The 21,008-nt window shown below is 47.3% G+C and overlaps 1 protein-coding gene across 1 annotated transcript in view; it reads left to right on the top strand.

The window, feature by feature from the left end:
- The first annotated feature begins 7,501 nt into the window (after window positions 1–7,501).
- Window positions 7,502–21,008, top strand: part of RBL1 (RB transcriptional corepressor like 1) — a 60,691-nt gene continuing 47,184 nt past the window's right edge. Inside the window, exon 1 of the mRNA XM_068263488.1 lies at window positions 7,502–7,938. Coding sequence (XP_068119589.1) covers window positions 7,774–7,938 — 165 coding nt within the window. The 5' untranslated portion in view covers window positions 7,502–7,773. The remainder of the gene's footprint in view (window positions 7,939–21,008) is intronic.

The raw sequence follows: 21,008 nt of genomic DNA, 5'->3' as shown, positions 1-21,008 counted from the left end.
ATCGCTGTCTAAAATTGCTAAGCGCTAGCGATTTTGGTGTGAATCAGACCATAAACATTTATGTAGATGACCACTGTAATTGTGGCCATTATTAGTCCAATTTGGCATACGATCAACCTTTCGATCTGATAATTGCGATCAGACTAAGGCGTGTTAATGGTGCCAATCGGCATCAAATGATTGGATTATCTATCTATTTTGTGGATCGATTCTATCTAAAATGATTGGATTGGTCATATTTTCAATCCCATTTATGAAGCCGATCGATGAGTTACCATCATTTCCTTCTAATCTCAATTATTGGATAGGATGGTTGATATTTTAAGGTTAATGGGCACAAAAAGGCAGCACAAGGGGAAGCCAAGCAATCAGGCGTTTTTAGGCTAGGTTCACAGTGCTCAGTTACCTTGCAGAAAAATTCTGCATATCAACTCACTGCCCATTCAATTCTATGGGCCTGTTCACAGTAACGGATTGCGTTTTTCTAACTCGCTGCATGCAGGCTTTGTATTAAAGTCTATGACCATTCTCCATTGCAGATCAGTCATTGTAACACAGTAACCAAGCAGCTCGGGGTGACCCAAACCACTAGGAATGTATAGGGGGATAAAAGAGACCGAGAAGTCCTCCTCCAAGGTCTAGAGTCCATCATCTAAAATCCTTTTCGAATAACATCCGACAGAAGCTAGACACTGGCAAAAAAACACTTGGATTATTTCACACAAAGGTCCTCTTGGCCTCTATAGCAATCGGCCATCTTGGACTTTCTCCAAAGACTTGCGAATGCCACATGGATCACCAATAATGGTATTTAAACTGTATTTGAATACATTCTGTTCCTCTTGTAACGAATGAGTTATGCAACTGACCACTGTAAATCCAGCCTTAAAGAGAACGTTAACTCAAAGTTTCACTTAGCTGGCGCTTCTATCAGCCCCCTGCAGCCATATTGTGCCCTCGCTGTCACTCACGGCTCCTCTGGTCCCCCGCCACCAGCTAGTTTCGTTACTCTGAGTCGGCAAAAACAAAAGTAGCGGGGGACCGGAGGAGCCATGAGTGACTGCGAGGGCACAGGATGGCTGCAGGGGGCTGGGAGAATACCCAGGTAAGTGAAACTTTTTTTTCAGTTAAAGTTCCCTTTAACCTGCCTGGCATTCTATTAAGATCGCCAGGCAGGCTGCGGGAGGGTTTTTTTTTAATAAAAAAAAAACTATTTCATTCAGCCAACTGAAAGTTGGCTGCATGAAAGCCCACTAGAGGGCGCTCCGGAGGCGTTCTTCCGATCGCCTCCGGCGCCCAGAATAAACAAGGAAGGCCGCAATGAGCCTTCCTTGTTTTGCTTACATCGTCGCCATAGCGACGAGCGGAGTGACGTCATCGACGTCAGCCGACGTCCTGACGTCAGCCGCCTCCGATCCAGCCCTTAGCGCTTTTTGTTCCGGCTACGCTGGGCTCAGGCGGCTGGGGGGACCCTCTTTCGCCGCTGCTCGTGGCGGATCGCCGCAGAGCGGCGGCGATCAGGCAGCACACGCGGCTGGCAAAGTGCCGGCTGCGTGTGCTGCTTTTTATTTCAGCCAAATCGGCCCAGCAGGGCCTGAGCGGCAGGCTTCGGCGGTACTGGACGAGCTGAGCTCGTCCAGACCGCCCAGCAGGTTAATGTTGTGGCTGACAGGTAAATAAACACTTGGGAGTAGCATCTGTACGGCCACTAAATTTTACTAATGAATCTTGGACAACTGTAACGAGAGGGATATAGAACCTGGCATATTTATTTCCTTATAAGCAATACCAGTTGCCTGGCTATTCTGCTGATCCTTTGCATCTAATACTTTTAGCTATAAACCCTGAACAAGCATACAGCAGATGAGATGTTTCTGACATTACTGTCAGATCTGACAAGATTAGCTGCATGCTTGTTTCTGGTGTTATTTAGACACTACTGCAACCAAATAGATCAGCAGCGTGCATGAAAAGAGGGCGCAGTGAAAAAAGGGACCGGCTGAATAACAAAATGGCACTGGTGGATAACGAAATCTGATAACAATAAACATCGTTGTCAAACTTGGTTAACGATAAATACCGTTGTAAAAACAGACGAGAAATAACGAAAAGATATTAACATTAAATATTGTTACGTAATTCAACAATACAGCTTAATCCAACCCTACTCTCACACACAAGCCTCCCCTGGTGGTGTCTAACCCTAACCCCCCCCCCCCCCGGGTGTTTCCTAAAACTAACCACTGCCCGGGTGATGCCTAACTAACCACACCCCCTGGTGGTGCCTAACCCTAACCACTCCCTCTGCAGAAACACCCTTTTACACACAAAAAAACACGATATATTTGAAAACCTAAAATCTGTACATACAAAATAATATGACTAAAACTATAATGTTGCAAGCTTCTAAAACGATAACATACTTCAAAAACGCTAATGTTCTAATGTCTGTCTATGGTGGCGCCCTTTTTGTCCACCCTCAACCGGCGCCCTTTTTTTCTGCGACCGATCAGCAGGACTGCCAGGCAACTGGTATTGTTTAAATGGAAATAAATATGGCAGCCTCCATATCCCTCTTACTTCAGTTGTCCTTTAAAAGATCCTATTGAAGCTTCCCTCACTGATTAGAAGCCCCCTCGTTAAAGTGAACCTTAAGTGTCCCCAAAAAAATGAGTTTTACTCACCTGGGGCTTACCTCAGCCCCCTGCAGCTGATCGGTGCCCACAACGAGTCGCTCTGATGCTCCGGGTCCCGCTGGCGGCCACTTCCGGTTTTGCCGTTGGGACCCGTCAGGCTGGGGAACGCGGCTGATACTACGCGTTCCCAGCCAAAATAGCACCCCTATGCGGCCATATGTCCGCATAGGCACCCGTATGCGGACATATGGCCGCATAGGGGTGCTATTTTGGCTGGGAACGCGTAGTATCAGCCGCGTTCCCCAGCCTGACGGGTCCTGACGGCGAAACCGGAAGTGGCCGCCAGCGGGACCCGGAGCATCAGAGCGACTCGTCGTGGGCACCGATCAGCTGCAGGGGGCTGAGGTAAGCCCCAGGTGAGTAAAACTCATTTTTTTTGGGACACTTAAGGTTCACTTTAAGCGTGGCCCCCTCCAGATCTGGGCCACGCACTAGCCGTGCGAGTCCGCTTGCGCAGTAGCACAACCCACGGCCCCGGCTTACTACGCAGGCAGGGCAGGCTGGGCCGGCTATTGCGTGGCCATGCTGGATTAAGAAGAGCTGCGTGACCCTGCTAATTGATCTTCTAGGGCTCCGCACTCAGCGACGGGGAACATCAGAGCACTGAGGAAAGTGTCAAAAGGATCCTGAGGCTTCGGTCTCTTCAGGTCTCTGATTGTTGTACCCAAGCTTCGGCTTGTGTACACTTTAACCATTTCAGCCCGCGGGGATTTTTCACCTTATGCATCAGAGCAATTTTCACCTCCCATTCATTCGCTAATAACTTTATCACTACTTAACACAATTTATTGATCTATATCTTGTTTTTTCCGACACTAATTAGACTTTCTTTGGGTGGTACATTTTGCTAAGAATTATTTTTTTTATAAATGCATTTTAACAGGATTAACCCCCCTGGCGGTTTGTCAAAATCCGCCAGGGGGCAGCAAATACGTTTTTTTTTGTAGGTCTCGCTACATGATAGCCGCTGCTCAGCGGCATCCCCCCAGCCCCTCCGATCGGAGATCAAGAGATCCCGTTCAAAGAACGGGATCTCCTGGAGGGCTTCCCCCGTCGCCATGGCGGGATGACGTCACCGACGTCGTGACGTCCAAGGGGACTCTGATCCACCCCAGCGCTGCCTGGCACTGATTGGCCAGGCAGCGCACGGGGTCTGGGGGGGGGGCTGCGGTGACGCGTATAGCGGCGGCGATCGGGCACTGCACGCAGCTAGCAAAGTGCTAGCTGCGTACAGCAAAAAATTATGCAAATCGGCCCAGCGGGGCCTGAGCGGTGCCTCCCGGCGGCATAGCTCGTGCTCAGCACGGGCTTACCGCCAGGGAGGTTAATAAGGAAAAAAAATGGAAAAAAAACATTTCTCAGTTTTTGTCCATTATAGCTTTAAAATAATCCACGCTACCATAATTAAAACCTATGTATTTTATTTGCCCGTTTGCCTCGGTTATGACATCATTTAAATTTTGTCCCTATCACAATGTATGGTGACAATATTTTATTTGGAAATAAAGGTGCATTTTTTCTGTTTCGTTGCGTCCATCACTTTTTACAAGCTTATAATTTAACAAATGTTCGTAGTATACCCCCTTCACATGCATATTTAATAAGTTCAGACCCTTAGGTAACTATTTGTTTTTTTTTTTATTGTAATTTTTTTTTTCCATTAAAAATGTTATTTGGGTAATAGTTTGTTGTGGGAAATAGTTAATTTTTTAATGTTGTTATATGTGTACATTTTAATGTAAGATGTATGTAGATGTAGTTTTACTATTTGGCCACCTTGAGTTTATTTTTCTCTCCTTGTGCTTCTCGATCACCGGAAGCACAAGGACGGGGACACTAGCATTGTGACGGGGGTGCGACCCACAACAGGTGGGGTGACCCCAGCCGCCCTAGAAGAGGTGCGCTGTAATGGAGGGGAGAGCTGCAGCCGCGGGGAGGGCAGCCTGACCTCTCCCAGGGCTGCCTTCCGTGCTCCCCCCTCCCGACTGCAGACTGAGAGCAATGCGCAGGGAAGCCTGTACCAAACTACTCACCTCCCTGCGTTCCAATCGCCGCTCACTAGCCGCTGGTCTTCTCTGCATATGCTGATACACACGCTGCTTCCGGCTAAACAGGAAGCAGCGTGTGTATCGGCGTATGCAGAGAGGAGACTTGCGGCTAGTGAGCAGCGATTGGAACCAGGTAGGTGAGTAGTTTAGTACAGGCTACCCTGCACATTGCTCTCAGTCTGCAGTTGGGAGGGGGGAGCATGGAGGGCAGCCCTGGGCAGGTCGGGCTGCTCTCCCAGTAGCTACGACTCTCCCCTCCATTAGGGGCGGGGGCAGCTACCTAATCTAACTTATACTGGGGGGCACCTACCTAATCTAACATACTGGGCAGCAGCTACCCAATCTAATCTATGCTGGGGGGCACCTACCTATCTAACCTGTATTGGGGGCACCTACCTACTTACCCAATACTGGTGGCAACTATACTGGCTCCCTGTATTGGAGGCGCCTACCTAACTAACCTATACTGGGGGCAACTTTTTTTTTGCAGGAAGACTGAAGCCTCTAGTAAGAGAGCTTCGGTTTCTCTGCTGGTGACACGGATCTGTGATCGGGAACCATGTCAAGTGAATAGGTAGTAGAGATGGGAAGTTCGGATCTTTTCAATGATCCGGATGATTTGAATCGGATCATTGAAAAGATCCGGATCTTTGATCCGAATCTCGGATCATTTTACTACCGAAGCATTCAGGGGTGAAATGACTAGCAGGACAGGAGAAGGGGAGGGGGGTGGACACACAGAGAAGGGGAGAAGATGTACAGACGGGCAGGGAGTGGACAGAGAAGGGACAAGCAGAGAGCAGAAATGTTTTGTTTGCACACAATACCCACATGCTGCAATCATATGCTTTACATATATTTCACCTATATGTTCATCTGTGTACTCAATACAAACGTCGCACAGTTTTCCCCAAAGATTTCCCAGAATATAAGTGCAGCTGTTTAGAGTGAGTGCAGGAGGATCATATTGCACAGCAATCACAGTGCCTGCAAAGTTACTGAGTTGTGCTGAGCCAAAAGCTTCCAATGTGTTCACTGCACAACTACGGAACAGACAGCCTATAATGAGCAGCACATTTCAGCCAGTATGTGTGCTCTACACATATCTGGCAGTGGCACCCATGTCCCCTCTCTCTACCTGTCCCAGGCTGCAAGGCTGGCTGCCCTCCAACAGAGCAATCCATCTCTGCTCCAGTGTTGTCCGGATCATGAACGATTCGGATCTTTGATCCGAATCTATTTTATGAGTCAATCATCCGAATCATCAAAATGAGTGATTCGAATTGCAAAAGGGGCGGGGCCAGAAGCGACACGCCCCCTCTCAGCGGGCAGCGGGGTCCTGGAAGCAGAGCTGAGATGGATCGCTCTGTTGGATGGGAGCCAGCCTTGCAGGGACAGCAGGTAGATGAGAGCAGGGACGGATCTAGACCAAGTTGCCCCAAGTTGCGCCTGGGGCAAGGTCACGTTTAGGCGCCTAAACTGCCATTCCCCATCCAAATTTTGCCGCCTTTTTAAGAATTCAACAAACTGCGCCTGGGGCAAGAGACCCGCTTGCCCTGCCCCCCCCCTAGATCCGTCCCTGGATGAGAGAGAGGGGATATGGGTGCCACTGCCAGATATGTGTAGAGCACACATACTGGCTATAACGTGCTGCCCATTATAGGCTGTCTGTTCCGTAGTGCTGCACAGTGATCACATGGTAAGCTTTTGGCTCAGCACAGCTCAGTAACTTTGCAGGGACTGTGATTGCTTTGCAATATGATCCTCCTGCATTCGCTCTATACAGCTGCACTTATCTTCTGGGAATGCTTTCTTTCACTGTGCGACGTTTGCATTGAAAGTACACAGATGAGCATATAGGTGAAATACATGTAAAGCATATGATTGCAGCATGTGGGTATTGTGTGCAAACAAACATTTCTGCTCGTCCCTCCTCCCTTCTCTGTCCACTCCCTGCCCTCTGTCCATCTTCTCCCCTTCTCCTGTCCACAGCAGAGAAAGACCTGTCCTGTTAGTCATTTCATCCTCAAAATGCATCGGTAGTAAAATGATCCGAGATTCGGATCAAAGATCCGGATCTTTTCAATGATCCGATTCGAATCATCCGGATCATTGAAAAGATCCGAACTTCCCGTCCGCTGAGAGGGGGCGTGTCTCTGCTGGGCCCGCCCCTTTTGCGATCCGAATCACTCATTTTGATGATTCGACTCACAAAATAGATTCGGATCCGAATCGTTCATGATCCGGACAACACTAATAGGTAGTGTCTACTGTAGGTTTCACAAACACTGTATTCTGATCCCATTTTGTTTTCCATCATTTCGGCAGACCCTGAAAGCAACATGCTGCTTCCAGGGTCACTTACTGACCGTGTCTCCTGCAGGGGTGAAAAAGCGCTTGCGGAAAGGCAGTTTAAAGACACGCTGACAGAACCAGCCCTAATACTACATTTGAATATGAAAGCCCCCATCCCCCCCACTGTACTTTCTATTAAAATGCAGAAGGTGCGATAGTCAAAAAAAATTTTTTAAATTAGTTTGTCCTTCTTTCTAGCCCTAGATTGTTAGGAAGAGAGGCTGACCTATCTTTATCTACTAACTGCACGAGAGTCAGCATACAGAGGGCATGTAATGAAGCGCAAACTGCCCTACCCTTTAACTGGGCTTTAACTCTGCGAAGCAAACTACAGCTCCCGGGATGCAGTGCGGCGATCTTTAGGAATCCCTCCGCCGCCCGGGCTCTGCAGCTTTCTCAGCACTTCTCCCTCAGCAGCAGGCGCTGTATGTACCGGACGATAGAATGTGGAGAGCGCGGTGCGACAGGACAGGCTCTGCTCTGCTTTGTGCTACGCGGAGTCATGCAGGCAGACCGGGCAGCCGCGGAAGGACACAGTCAGAGCAGAGGCGTGAGCCTGTCTGGTTTTCGCGCCTTTTTGCCACCGTGGAGGATTGTGGGAAGGAGGCGAAGTGCTGGGAGTTTTGGCCGGCCGGGGATAGTTGTATAGAAGCCGGTAGATAACGCTGACGGGGATGGAGCGGAAAGGGGGCGAGTCCTCCGGGTCCTCAGAGGGGGAAGCCGGGGAGGAGGCGCGGATGCAGGTGGAGGAGCTGTGCGCAGAGCTGAATCTGGAGCCGGAGACCGCCGCGCGCACCCTCAGCACTTTCACGCGGACCTGGAGCACCTTCAGCCTGGAGGTGAGTGCTGACGGGGCGGGGCCAGCCACGTGCCCTCCAGGTCCAGAAGACCCCGAGCGTGGTAACCCATAGCAACCAATCAGCATCCGCTGCACTTCATTCCCACTGGTTCAAAATGGCTGCTGGTTGGTTGCCATGGTTACAGCACGCTGCTGCTTAGCACCAGATGGGGGAATTTAGAGGATAATTGTCACAACTTGTGCAGGGAGATCTGGAGCAATACTTTAGCATATGTCCAGACCCAGGGATTCCGGTCGGTCACTCTAAAGGGGCCCATACACCTAATGATTTTCCTGCTGATATATGACTGATTCGATCACAGTGATCGAATCAGCTGTGAAATCGCCGCGCACACCGCTGACAGAACGAACGATTTCCGTCCGAAATTGATCGTGCCTGTCGAATCGTCCGTGCGGAAGATTTTTCTCGATCGCCGGCGGGTCGGGAGTGCGTCGATAGCGGTGTTCGAATGCCCGATGACCGACGCAATACAGCGATACCCGCATTACCTGTTCTGGCCGGCGCGAGTCCCCTGGTCCCCGCTGTCTTCTTTCCGCGCTGGGTTCCGGACCGGCTGCAACTACACAGAACTTCCTGCAGGAACTATCTGGAGCCCGGAGCGGAGAAGAAGACGGCGGGGCCAGGGGACTCGCGCCGGTCGGAACAGGTAATGTATGAGGGGGGGGGGGGGGGGCGGCGGCGGCAACAGTGGCAGCTCCACAGATTGTGATCGGTTTCAGGCTGAAATCGATTCACAATCTGTTTGCAGTAAAGGTGGCCATACGATCCCTCTCTGATCAGATTCGATCAGAGAGGGATCTATCTGTTTGTTGAATCTGATGACAAATCGACCAGTGTATGGCCACCTTAATGGTGGCCTCAAATTATCCAATCTTACCAAATCTATGTAGTATAAGGGTAAATTGAATGAATATATTGAATGGATAATGTAGGCAGTTCCCTTATATTACATAGAAATTGTAGATTGGATAAAAAAGATTGGATCATTAGTGGCCGCCATAAGCATCTGCTCCAATTTTGCATCTTTCTTGAGGCTGGGCGCATACTTGTCTGTCCAGTAAACCATGCGATTTCTGCCATATGCGATTCAAATTTTTTTTCCTTGCTTTCGCGTTTTTGCGTTAGCCTGGTTACCCTGGCAAATATTCCAGTATTGCTCAAATTTTCTTTGTGCTTATCTTGGAACATTATTCCTAGTGCCCTATAGAAAAGTGTGTTGTCTGTAGTAGTTAATCACATAACTGAGGTCAGAGATGAGTTTAAACAGGAGCTTTAACGAAGGATTGAACTTCATTCCAATCAGTAGTTGATAACCCCTTTACCACGAGAAATCTTTACCTTTTCTCAAATAGATTGTCAGGGGGCTCTGTATGGCTGATATTATGGTGTCCCAGAGTGTGATGTCATTACCATAGTCCTTACAGTTTGCTGTCTGTGAGCCTCGTTGCATTGTGGGAAACAACACCTTTTTACAACTGCCTCTTTCCGTAGAACTGTCAGTTCTACTGGCAAGACCAGTAATACATTTTTAGAATGTAAATCGGAGAGGAAAGATTTTACAGTGGGCATAACCACTGACTAAATAATCTGTAAGTGAATATTATTATTAAAAAAAAATAAGCAATTTTATTCATGATGTTATTTTTCGTTACAGTTCATCTTTAAGATTTTACTCCATTCACATTTGCACTGCAGGAACCAGAATGGGTGGGGGCTAATTTCAGTTGAATTTTAGATGACCTCTCTGATTGTAGTTTGAAAACGCGTGTGGTCAGCTAATCAACAAAATGCTCTGCATTTATTATTATACTAGTTGTGAAAGGCTAGTCATATTTGGAAGCTAATTATTGACATTTACATTGTAATCTCAGTAACCCCATGCATTTCTACCATATGTACAGTTGTCGGCCAGTGTGGACTCATTACCTGTTAGCAGTCTGCTGAGCACTGTTGTCATACCTTCTGCAAATTTGTTGTGGGTTACTGTCTGTCCATCCTTTTCATAGGACAGAGCAGGCTGCCCTGAAAGGGTCCCAGTAGCGAGTCACTATATCCGTTATTAGCGAACCATCATCACATATTATGCAACAAGCACCTCGTGTATGAGGCATAGCTACCTAGAGTAAAAATGAATTGTAGCAGCAAATCACATTGGCAGTAGTGAGACTGAGTAAAATCCAGTAAGGGCTCGTTCACACTAGGGGCGTTTTTGGACTTTTTATAAATGCAAGCTATTTTTAAAATCGCCCACAAAACGCTTGTGCAATGAATCTCTGAGAAGGTTCATATCAGCGCAATTCGTGCGCTGTGCGTTCAGCAAATTGGTGCCTGTACCATTTTGGGGGCATTTTTGATTTAATGGAAGGTATAGGAAGAGCGCTAAACGCTCACAAAACCGTTTTACGGTACAGCCTACGTAAAAGCGCATAAAAACGGCCGTAAGGCTAAACCTGTGACCAGCACCCACCACTAGCTCACAGCCTCCACCTCATGGTATGTGTACCTCTTCTTATTTGCACGCTATGTGATGTGATTCCACCTGTGGATTAAAGTACAGTTAACAGCAGTGCCGACTTTGTACTCCTCGTTTCCTCCATTCAGCTACTGTTCACTTCCAGGCTGAGTACGCTGACTGTGCCACAGGTCAGCCCTGCCGTGACCCTGCTGGTCCCTCGCATTTTATGTAGATCTAGCTGTAGTGCCGACCTTTGTTACTTTCTCTTGTGCCTCTTCTATATTTACAAAACCGTTTTATGTGGCCATTGCATTCACTTTTTTTTTATATTAAATACATTGTATATATTCTTTTCCAGGTCGAAGAATTCACTTTCTGACTTGCGTCAGTGAGTGAATTACAAAACCGCTCTGGAAACGCACTTAGAAAAGTGGAGCACCACAAAAATGCTTGCGTTTGCGATTTTACGTGTGAATGAGATCTAACTCGGGTATGGGCAAAGTAATTGTGTCCACAGATGCAGGGCCGAATTCAGCCTCCCTATAGCTACATACTCCCCTCACGACCTAGGAAGAGAGGATCCGTGCGACGTGCCACGTCGATGAGCGATCCCCGGTCCATTTTCTGGTGGGTATGCGTGATGGCACACGATGAACACGAACAAGACTTCAAGCGCTCGAGGTACTTTGCACAGGAGTCGGGGATTTTAGAAAGATCCGCCGTGATGGTCTTTATTGCCGCGTAACGTTAAACAATGTTTGTGTGTCTGTACCCATGTTGCGAGATCCCGGAAACAACCGCTCGCTGCTCAAAGTATTGTCGGTTCACGTCGTGGATTTGGGTCTTATGAAGTTGAAGTTACTCACCTGCTCTAAGCTTCCAGTGCCGATCTTCCTTAGCCGCACAACCAGCATTCTATCTTCATGGCTACAGCGACGTCATGTGAGGGCTGTTGAGTTGGAGTCAGAGTCGAGGAGTCTGAGCAATTTTGGGTACTTGGAGGTGGTGGTTTCATAAACTGAGGAGTCGAAGTTGTAGTCAGATTTCTGTACAGTCTCCACAGCCCTGGTCATGTGACCCACTGCCAGCACATGTAAGCAGGTCACATGAAGAGCAACATGCTGTGGCCATAGAGAGGATGCTGGTCATGCTGCTGCAGGGCGCAAACTAAATTTATGCTCTGCTCACAACTCTGCATAGGGAGGAAGAGGCACACTTGGCTACCTACACTGGGGAGGGGGGCACACTAATACTGTGGCTATTTGTACTGGTGGCTGCCTAATACTGGGGGCGCATCGGCTACCTGTATAAGTCTGGCCCCTCTGTTAAATTTAAGAAGCCTATGTGGCTAGCAAGTCAAAAGTTTTTCTCACCCCCTGCACTAGCTGCTGCACCTTGTATAAAATTGAACACTTATGTCTTTTGTATAGTGTGAAAAGGGCGCTACAATGCTTCCTAAAGATAAAAACCATTAAAAGAGCATACCTTCATGCAAGAATAAGTATACTGTATATACTCGAGTATAAGTCTAGAAATTTAGCTCTGATTCCCTTCATAAAAGTATAGGGGTCGACTTATACACGAGTCACGGGCAACAATGAGCATACTGATTGTGTGTACTAATAGTGACATTCCCATTTGCAGCAATGGTACCTAGTGGTAAGTGACACTTTGAGGAAAGGAAATTCCAAGTAAACACGGGTCAGAAAGTCCTGGCCACAACAGTTAGCAAGGAAAGGGACGGGGAGGAAATACTGAGCTGCATAAAAGGAAGTGAAAAATTGCTGCACTTGGGGGGCCTGGAGGAGGTATTGGCAGCACTTAAGGGACAGGAGGGGTTATTGGCTGCAATACTGTAAGCACTAACAGTGCAGTCATTAACCCCTCCTGAGATCCAAGTGCAGGGCTGATTAGAAGCAGGCTGAGTAGTGAAGAATGAAACAGAGAGCAGGGTAGGTGTTTTCTCTAATGTTCCCACTGATATATATGGTAAAATACATGAGGGTACTTCGTCTCTGGTTCACTTTAAAGAGACACTGAAGCGAAAAAAATATATGATATAGTGAATTGGTTGTGTACTATGAATAATTACTAGAAGATTAGCAGCAAAGAAAATATTCTCATATTTTTATTTTCAGGAATATAGTGTTTTTTCTAACATTGCATTATTCTATAATATGTGCAGATTACACAACACTCAGCATTCAAACTGAGTCTTTCAGAGCAGTCTGTGAACTAATGACCTCTCCTCTGGCAGAGAAAAAGTAAATAGTTCAGGAACAGTTGAGATAATAAAAGTCAGAAAACAGCCCTCTCCATGACTTTGAAAGTCGTAGAGCTTAATGGCTTTTTTGCATAGAGACAACAACTGGAGTTTCTTAACTCTTCCCGTACTGGAAACAATTAGACTGATGTATCTGATCTTAATGTTTTATTTCTTAGCTGTACTACACATACAAATCATAATTTTTTTTTCGCTTCAGTGTCTCTTTAAACAAACTAAACTTTAAACTTTACATACAAACCCTAATGGCCAGTGTGTGTGTATGTAAGTAGGCCATATTACATTTCACTCTACAAACAGAAATTGACACATGCTGATGGTCTCACTTTCTGAATCATTTTCTTGAGGTTTATGTCCACTACCAAGCCCACTTAGGTCTGTTAAAGGGACTCCGAGCACCTCTCATGGGTATGTCTTCAAGCCAGACGACTTCCAACAAAGTTGTGCTATGACCACTCTTGCAATGGCCATGCGGAGTCACTTACTCTTCCTGCTTCATTCAGTGATGCACATCTCTAGCAGAGAAGAAAGGGGTGACACGGAAGTTATAACAAAGCCAAGATGGCAGCTGCAATTTTTAAATTGAAATCGAACGGAAACTATTTGCTGTAAAATGGCGATTCAAATGAAAGAGGAGAGCACAAGCTACAGAATGGTATGCATCTTTAAAGGGAAGGCTCAGGGTGGCTCTTAAAAAAATAAATATGCCCATCCACTTACCTGGGGCTTCCTCCAGCCCGTGGCAGCCAGGACGTGCCCTCGGCGCCGCTCCGCAGGCTCCCGGTCCCCTCCGGTGGCCGACCCGACCTGGCCAGGCCGGCTGCCAGGTCGGGCTCTTCTGCGTTTCAAAATGCGCCTCACGGGGGCGCGCTGACGTCATCGGACGTCCTCCGGGCTGTACTGCGCAGGCGCAGTAGTTCTGCGCCTGCGCAGTACAGCCCGGAGGACGTCTGCTGACGTCAGCGCGCCCCCGTGAGGTGCATTTTGAAACGCAGAAGAGCCCGACCTGGCAGCCAGCCTGGCCAGGTCGGGTCGGCCACCGGAGGGGACCGGGAGCCTGCGGAGCGGCGCCGAGGGCACGTCCTGGCTGCCCACGGCTGGAGGAAGCCCCAGGTAAGTGGATGGGCATTTTTATTTTTTTAAGAGCTACCCTGAACCTTCCCTTTAAGTACTTTGCAGTACTGGTCGGAGTCTCTAGGAATACCCATGAGAGGTGCTCGGAGTCCCTTTAAGAGTGGTGTGTCAGGATCGGGGTCAAGGGGACTAGCTGGTCTTTTAGACATATCTGGTGCTATGGGTGGATAGTATGGTTGTGCAGACCTTGGAGAATAAGTTGGTACTGAATAGTTTTGATGGTCATATCTAGATTTGACATAAGATGGCTGTAGTGGGGTCGGTATGGAGCATTAGGATTACCCATATGACTTTGGCTATAATAAGATGTGTCTTGGGGTTCTTTAGGTGGCTCTGGTTTGACAAATGGCTCTATCGCCTTATTTCTAGTAAGTTGGGCACACAATATTTTTTCTGGTGGTATTTTGCTGAAAGAGGGAGCTAAACTGATGTGAAACTGGATAGTGGGGTCATTGACCCCACGGTGGACTGACTTCTCCATGGCTGTAAATATTTTATGGTCAATTTCGGCCCTTGACATTCCTCTACCTGTTCTTCTTATCTGAAAGGGTTGCGTAGACCTATAGGTCACGTGAAAATGGAGGAGTATAACTCGTGGATAGTTCTCCTTTAAGATGCTGCGCTCACATGTGCTTGTAATCTTCTTATAGTTGTATCACTCAAACATGAAAGAAATAATAAAAGACCATAGCGTGATACTGTCTTATAATTGTGCCATTTCCCTTAACACCAGGTGCTATTAGCAATAATTACTCGTGCGTCCACCACAAATCACCAGGTTACACAGGTCCTTACCATGTGATGTCGCTGCCAACCACAGACAGCAACAATAACACCTCTAAACTCTGGAACATGCACACTCTCCCCAGTGCTTCTAGGTGGCCCTCAGAGAATCATATGTGGCCTCTCACCTTCTACTCTGCTGCCCAAGTTATAAGACAGCAACTGCGCTCAAACTCCCAACGGATCTTTCACAGCCACTTCTTCAGCAGATAGAACTCCAATGAACAGAAGCTTCACATCAGCCTCTTAACTGAAAGGCTCCACATAGCGTAAAACCATACACTTTATTGCAGTAAATATAAAATAGTGCACTCACAATTTCTCCATAAAATCAAGCAGGTCATATAAAATCCTCCACGCCAGCTCCGTCCGCCCGTAGCTCCGCCCTACGCGTTTCGTGCATGCGCACTCATCAGGGGCCCTGGAGAAATTGTGAGTGCACTAGTTTATATTTACTGCAATAAAGTCTAATGACTCATTCAAATTTAAACTGACTCGTCTAATTAAAATGGCAAAGCGTTGCAAGCTGCAATCGCCTACCAGATTGTGCAGGATCTAAGGCTACCTTCCTGACATTCCTGCAGGAGTTGGCCCACGCAAATTCTTGCATCTCAACAGTGGCGCCGCGTGTAGGCCTCCTTGTACCCCCAAGAAATGAGGGGCAGCGCAAACACCCCCACAAAGCAACCACTGCCCGGGAGCGCCGCAACTGCCCCCCAAAGGGGGGGGGAGCGAGAACACATGAACGGTGTACTCCCCAGACGCGGCCCACACCTAGGGAGAACCATCCATGCTGCTCCCCCAAAGGATAGATGCCCTACTCTTGCGTATTTTGCATATGCGCATCCTGGGAGCGAACACACAGACAATGGGGCGAGGGGGGGGAGCGCAGACAACCCCCCCCCCCGGTGCAACACTATTGCCGGGGGGGTTGTCTGCGCTCCGTCCCCGCCCCATTGTCGGTGTGTTCGCTCCCGGGATGCGCATATGCACTACAGGTAAGCAAAATACGCAAGAGTAGGGCATCTATCCTTTGGGGGAGCAGCATGGATGGTTCCCCCTAGGTGTAAGCCGCGTCTGGGGAGTACACCGTTCATGTGTTCTTGCTTGTGGCGCTCCCAGGCAGTGGTTGCTTTGTGGGGGTGTTTGCGCTGCCCCTCATTTCTTGGGGGTACAAGGAGGCCTACACGCGGCGCCCCTGTTGAGCAGGGCTGTGGAGTCGGAGCAATTTTGGGTGCCTGGAGTCGGAGTCGGGAAAAAATGCACCGACTCAGACTCCGACTCCTAATGAATTTGTAACTGTAATTAAAATAGAAAATATGATAAAATGTTCTATTTCTCAGATAAGTCATTAAAAATAATGTATATATACAGTAATAGCTGTGCTCAGTCCACAAAAATGAAATAAACCAATCAAAATTAGTTACTTGTGCTGCTTCAATAAAGCAGTCCCCGTATTTTTAAAGTCAGATATGCATATCTGATTGTGACTGTACAGTATATATGATGTGTACACAGGAATCTCTTATATATACTAAATAACATCTATGCTGTAAGAATAAAGCCTGATGTGTAGCCGTGTCACTAATAGAGATGGTCAATGAGATGGAAATAATTCTGCATTGATGCTGGTTTATGCAAATGTATGCATTCTCTTTGCTCATGAAATCAAATAATTTGATATGTTGTTAAAATTTGGTTTGGTGACTACAAATTAAAGGGTACCTGAGACGGATGAAAAGAAGAGTGTTATACATACCTAGGGCTTCTTCCAACCCCCTTCAGGCTAATCAGTCCCTCGCTGTCCTCCTTCACCACCTGGAACTTCTATGAGTCCCGGTAATTCAGCCAGTCAGAGCTGTCTGGCTACGTGCCGCTTCCACAGCCAGGAGCATTCTGCACCTGCGCAATAGTGCTGCGAAGGTGTAGGACGCCCCCGGCGGCGGAGTGTGTGCATGCGCACTACACCAGACTGGCTCAAGTACCTGGACTCATGGCAGAAGATCCAGGTGGCGAAGGAGGACAGCGAGGGACTGATTAGCCTGAAGGGGGCTGGAGGAAGCCCCAGGTATGTATAAAACTTTAATTTCATCTGTCTCAGCTTTACTTTGTTACACAGTAGTACTATACGCTACATATGCACTTCCCACAGAGCTGCAGGGAATCCACTGAGAATGTTGTGCACATTGAACAGAGAGGTATAGTCTGTCACTCATAAACCTTGTTCAGATTGTGCATGAAGAATGTATAATAGAGGAAGAATCTCCTCATTCCCCTGCAGAGTACCTGCACATCACTCTTACATGCACCCACAGTTACATTGCCTAGGGCCTGATAAGATGTTCTTTGTTCCGGTCTGTACCTTTTACAAGTACTCTTACCAAGGACTAATTTTAGTCTAAAGGGAATAAATATAGTAGTCTCCATATCGTTCTCACTTCAGTTGTCTTGTAAAATTCCTAAGCATTGGCAGTTAAGAGAAGAATTTCACGTTACATACTGTTAATCAACAAAATTGTAATATGCAAATTAGAGGAGTCGGAGTCGAGGAGTCTGAGTCGGTGGAATCCTAAACTGAGGAGTCGGAGTCGGTGGATTTTTGGACCGACTCCACAGCCCTGCTGTTGAGATGCAAGAATTTGTGTGGGCCAACTCCTGCAGGAATGTCAGGAAGGTAGCCTTAGATCCTGCACAATCTGGTAGGCGATTGCAGCTTGCAACGCTTTGCCATTTTAATTAGATGAGAGTCAGTTTAAATTTGAATGAGTCATTAGACTTGAGGCAGCCAGTATAAGTCAGGTGAAACTGGTCAGAAGCACACACCTTTCACTTTACTTGAATTACACTATGAGATTTTCTAGCAGAATTACTGTCAGATCGATTATTTCCAACATGTCCCATCTGATTTCCGATCGATTTCAGGAAATTTTCCGATACCCTATTGGAGTGAATGGAAAATGGTTGGAAATCGATCGGACATGTTGGAAATAATCGATCCAACAGCATATCTGCCAGAAAATCTCATAGTGTGTACCTAGCATGAGATCAGTGCAGCGGAGTTCTTATCTACTATAGTATCAGTATGTGGCTTCAGTAAGTCCAGAAAGCCTGCAAATCTGATTGTTCTCCTGTGTTTGGCACTGGAACACTTTGTGATAACTGCAAAAGGAATTTGGAGAGACACAAACTTTACCAACAAACAGATTTTCATATTCTTATCAACTGTTCAACTGAAAAACAAAACCAATATAATTGTTGTGAGTTGTTTACGCTTGCACATTCATTGCAACAGGACACATGTATGCAGCAATACATTTCTAATATAGCTAGTGGAAGTCAAGTATCCCAAACATAGTTTTGGATACCTGCAAAACCATCTGTCTGGAACTGAAACTAATCCAACGTCTCATCCCAGGCCCTTGGCCTAAGACCCAGTCACCGGACTTTCCCTGAACCTTTATTGCTGCCTTTGCCCTTCCATTAAATGTCATACTGCCTTTTTACCAAAGAGCCATGGCAGCACCAACCAATTAAAAAAAATAAAATCTTTGGTCTTGGCGGTGTCCTTGTAGTGTGGATGCTTCTTGTCCTATAATTCCGGGTATTCCTGGATTTTGGAGATCAGCTCCTCCGTGTGAACCCAGCTTTTGCCACTCATGTTTATTTTTATTTTTTTTGCTGTCAGCTCTCACTACTAACAGGAAGTGCACGCTGACCCTAAAACACTTACCATTTAAATATTGTGGAAGAAAAAACGCAAATGCAATCGCTGCAAAAGTTTACTAGTTTTTGTGAGAGTTTAGCGCTCTTCCTTCCATTATACGAAAAACGCCCCAAAAATGGTACAGGCACAGCTTTGATGACCGCATAGCGGACAAAACGCACTGATATGGACCTTCTCATAGAGATTCATTGTACAAGCGTTTTGTGGGCGAATTAGAAAATTGCCTGTGCTGGAAAAAAGGCAGAAAACGGACCTAGTGTGAATGAGCTTTCAAGGTGTCTATACTCTGATATGGCCGGCAGATGGATCCCTCTCCCGATCTTTATCGGATCAAAAAATTTCAAAGAAACTGCGCCTCTTCTTTCAATTTGATCCACACAGTGGAAGCAATAGGATGCTCTGAAAAGCAATTTAAAACGCATACCGGTATAGTGCGGAGTACTTCTATAGTAAGGATATAATTGTCCAGTTGGTGCTGCACTCCAGCGGGATGTGCCACCACCAATGTAATAGGAAGGTAAACGGACGTCTCCCTTGTTGCGCTTGCACTCAGCAGCCGGGCTCTTGCCAACTAGCATATCAACTGCTATAGCAGTTAAGAACTCCTCTCCACGGGTTTCTCCGAAGTAAAAGGGTTTTATTTAAAACAATGGCAGCTGCTCCAGCAGAGACACAGTACCACCTGCGGAACTCAGGATCCCACGTCTCCCACCAGTCAGCCTCTGCACGTAAGCGGAGTCAGCGTACCTCCAGGCGCCCACCTATGCGTTTTGTCACACAGTGACTCATTTAGGGGTTTGGAGAGAGGATCTGTCGATTGCCTGCACACAGATTTTCAATCAATTCTAGTGTGAAATTGTTGAAAATCTGTGTGCCTGCCAGTCCTTTGCAAACATGCCCCTCCCCATGGTACTCTCATCTCTGCTGTGTGGTACTGGTCTCTGCTTCTCCCCGGTGGCTGCTCCATCTCTTTCACTTCCGTGTCCCCAGACACGTGATATTTAATGCAGGGGTCAGAAACTAGGGGCACTGAGACCACCAGAGGCCCCTAGTGTCTACCCCTTGCATTACATCACACAGGTGCCCGGGGACACAGAAGCAAATAAGTCGCCAGGGAGAGAAGCAGTTACTGGGTAGAAAGGCGGACATGTGAGAGTACCTTAGTCGGTCGCAAATTGAATGCCGCTAGCGACGTGCTCCTGATGCACCAGCTGTTTCACCAAAGTTTTTTTATCACCTGGGCCGATCGACTCAATCAAGCGATTTTGGCCACAAATTGGTCGATTGCTCTGACCAAATGCTGCACCGATTTCTCACCAATTCAATTAGTGATTGAATCAGCTGTTTACTGGCGGGAGAAATCGGTGAGTGTATGGCCTGCTTTAGAGTAAATAGATATGCTACTTATTTACTCTATTTACAGTATTGCGTATATGTAAATGGCCAACATATTACGCAGCAGTGGACATTAGTTAAGGTTACAGACAATATTTATGGGTGACATACAGCAATAAGACAGTACAGGAATCCATGCAAACCAGATCACGATCACGCAGCACAGTATGAGTACAAGGTAATGCTTAGTCCCTGAAAGGGTGCATAAAGAGTAGACAAGTTGAGTTCACTCAGATCCATAGGATGTGTGTACGGTAATGGAGGTGCGTGAACAGGTAGGAAACACAAGGCTGAGGACCCTGCCCGACAGGCTTACAATAAAGAGGGAGAGGTAGGGACACGCAGCCCCATCCTCCTCCGTGTCCCCGCTGGCAGCCTGCAGTGATGGCGACCCAACGGCAGGGTCGGCTCTTCTGCGCCTGTGAGTGCCCGCATGTCCTTGTCATCTGGTTTGTACTGTGTTGCCTGTGCAGTAGTTCTGATTATAACTTGGCAAAAGTGATCCCTTTATCGATTGGAAACAAATCAGACAGGTCAGAAATAATACTTTGATTCCTGGCGATCCGGCTCTTTTTCACCTTTGCCGCGGCTCCGGTAGTGTGTGTCAGTGGCTGCGGCGCGTGTGTGACGTGTGCTGCCGCTGACCGGCAGCCTATCAGAGAGGCCGCCGGACCGGTGCAGTGCAGGGCTTCGGGCGGCCATTTTCCCATAGCCCTGCAGTGTAATGCAGGCAGGACGTGACGTCGGGAAGGAAGAGGATCGTGGGAGTTGCGCGCCACAAGGAGGTCGGGACCGGAGGTTGGGACAGGAGGAGATCGTGACAGGAGGTCTTCTGACTAGGTGAGTAAATGGGTTTTTCTTTTCATATCTGCTGAAGGATTGTGCATATTGGGGTCAGATCTGCTGAAGGATTGTGCATATTGGGGTCATATCTGCTAACAATTTGTGCATATTGGGGTCATATCTGCTAATGATTTGTGCATATTGGGGTCATATCTGATTCTGTATATAGCATTAAGGTAAGAAACAATATATGCAGTGTTAGATTTGTTTTATAATGGTTTTGCGGCTTCCAGTTTTTTTCTCTTTTCGGAAATGGGTCTAAGTGGCTCTTTATGTCTTAAAGGTTGCAGACCCCTGCTCTAGTTGATGCAGATTGTTCCCCATTCTGAGACACTGCTTCAGTTATTTCTGCTGTCCATCCCTCCATTCAGTGGAAGTGTGGTCATGTGACTATCACATGACCATCTTGCTACTGACAGAAGAGAAGATGG

This window comes from Hyperolius riggenbachi, chromosome 12 (genome assembly GCF_040937935.1).
Source record: "Hyperolius riggenbachi isolate aHypRig1 chromosome 12, aHypRig1.pri, whole genome shotgun sequence".
Taxonomy (NCBI): Eukaryota; Metazoa; Chordata; class Amphibia; order Anura; family Hyperoliidae; genus Hyperolius; species Hyperolius riggenbachi.
The sequence above is the reverse complement of the archived record's forward strand: the minus strand, read 5'-3'. Positions and strand labels throughout refer to the sequence as shown.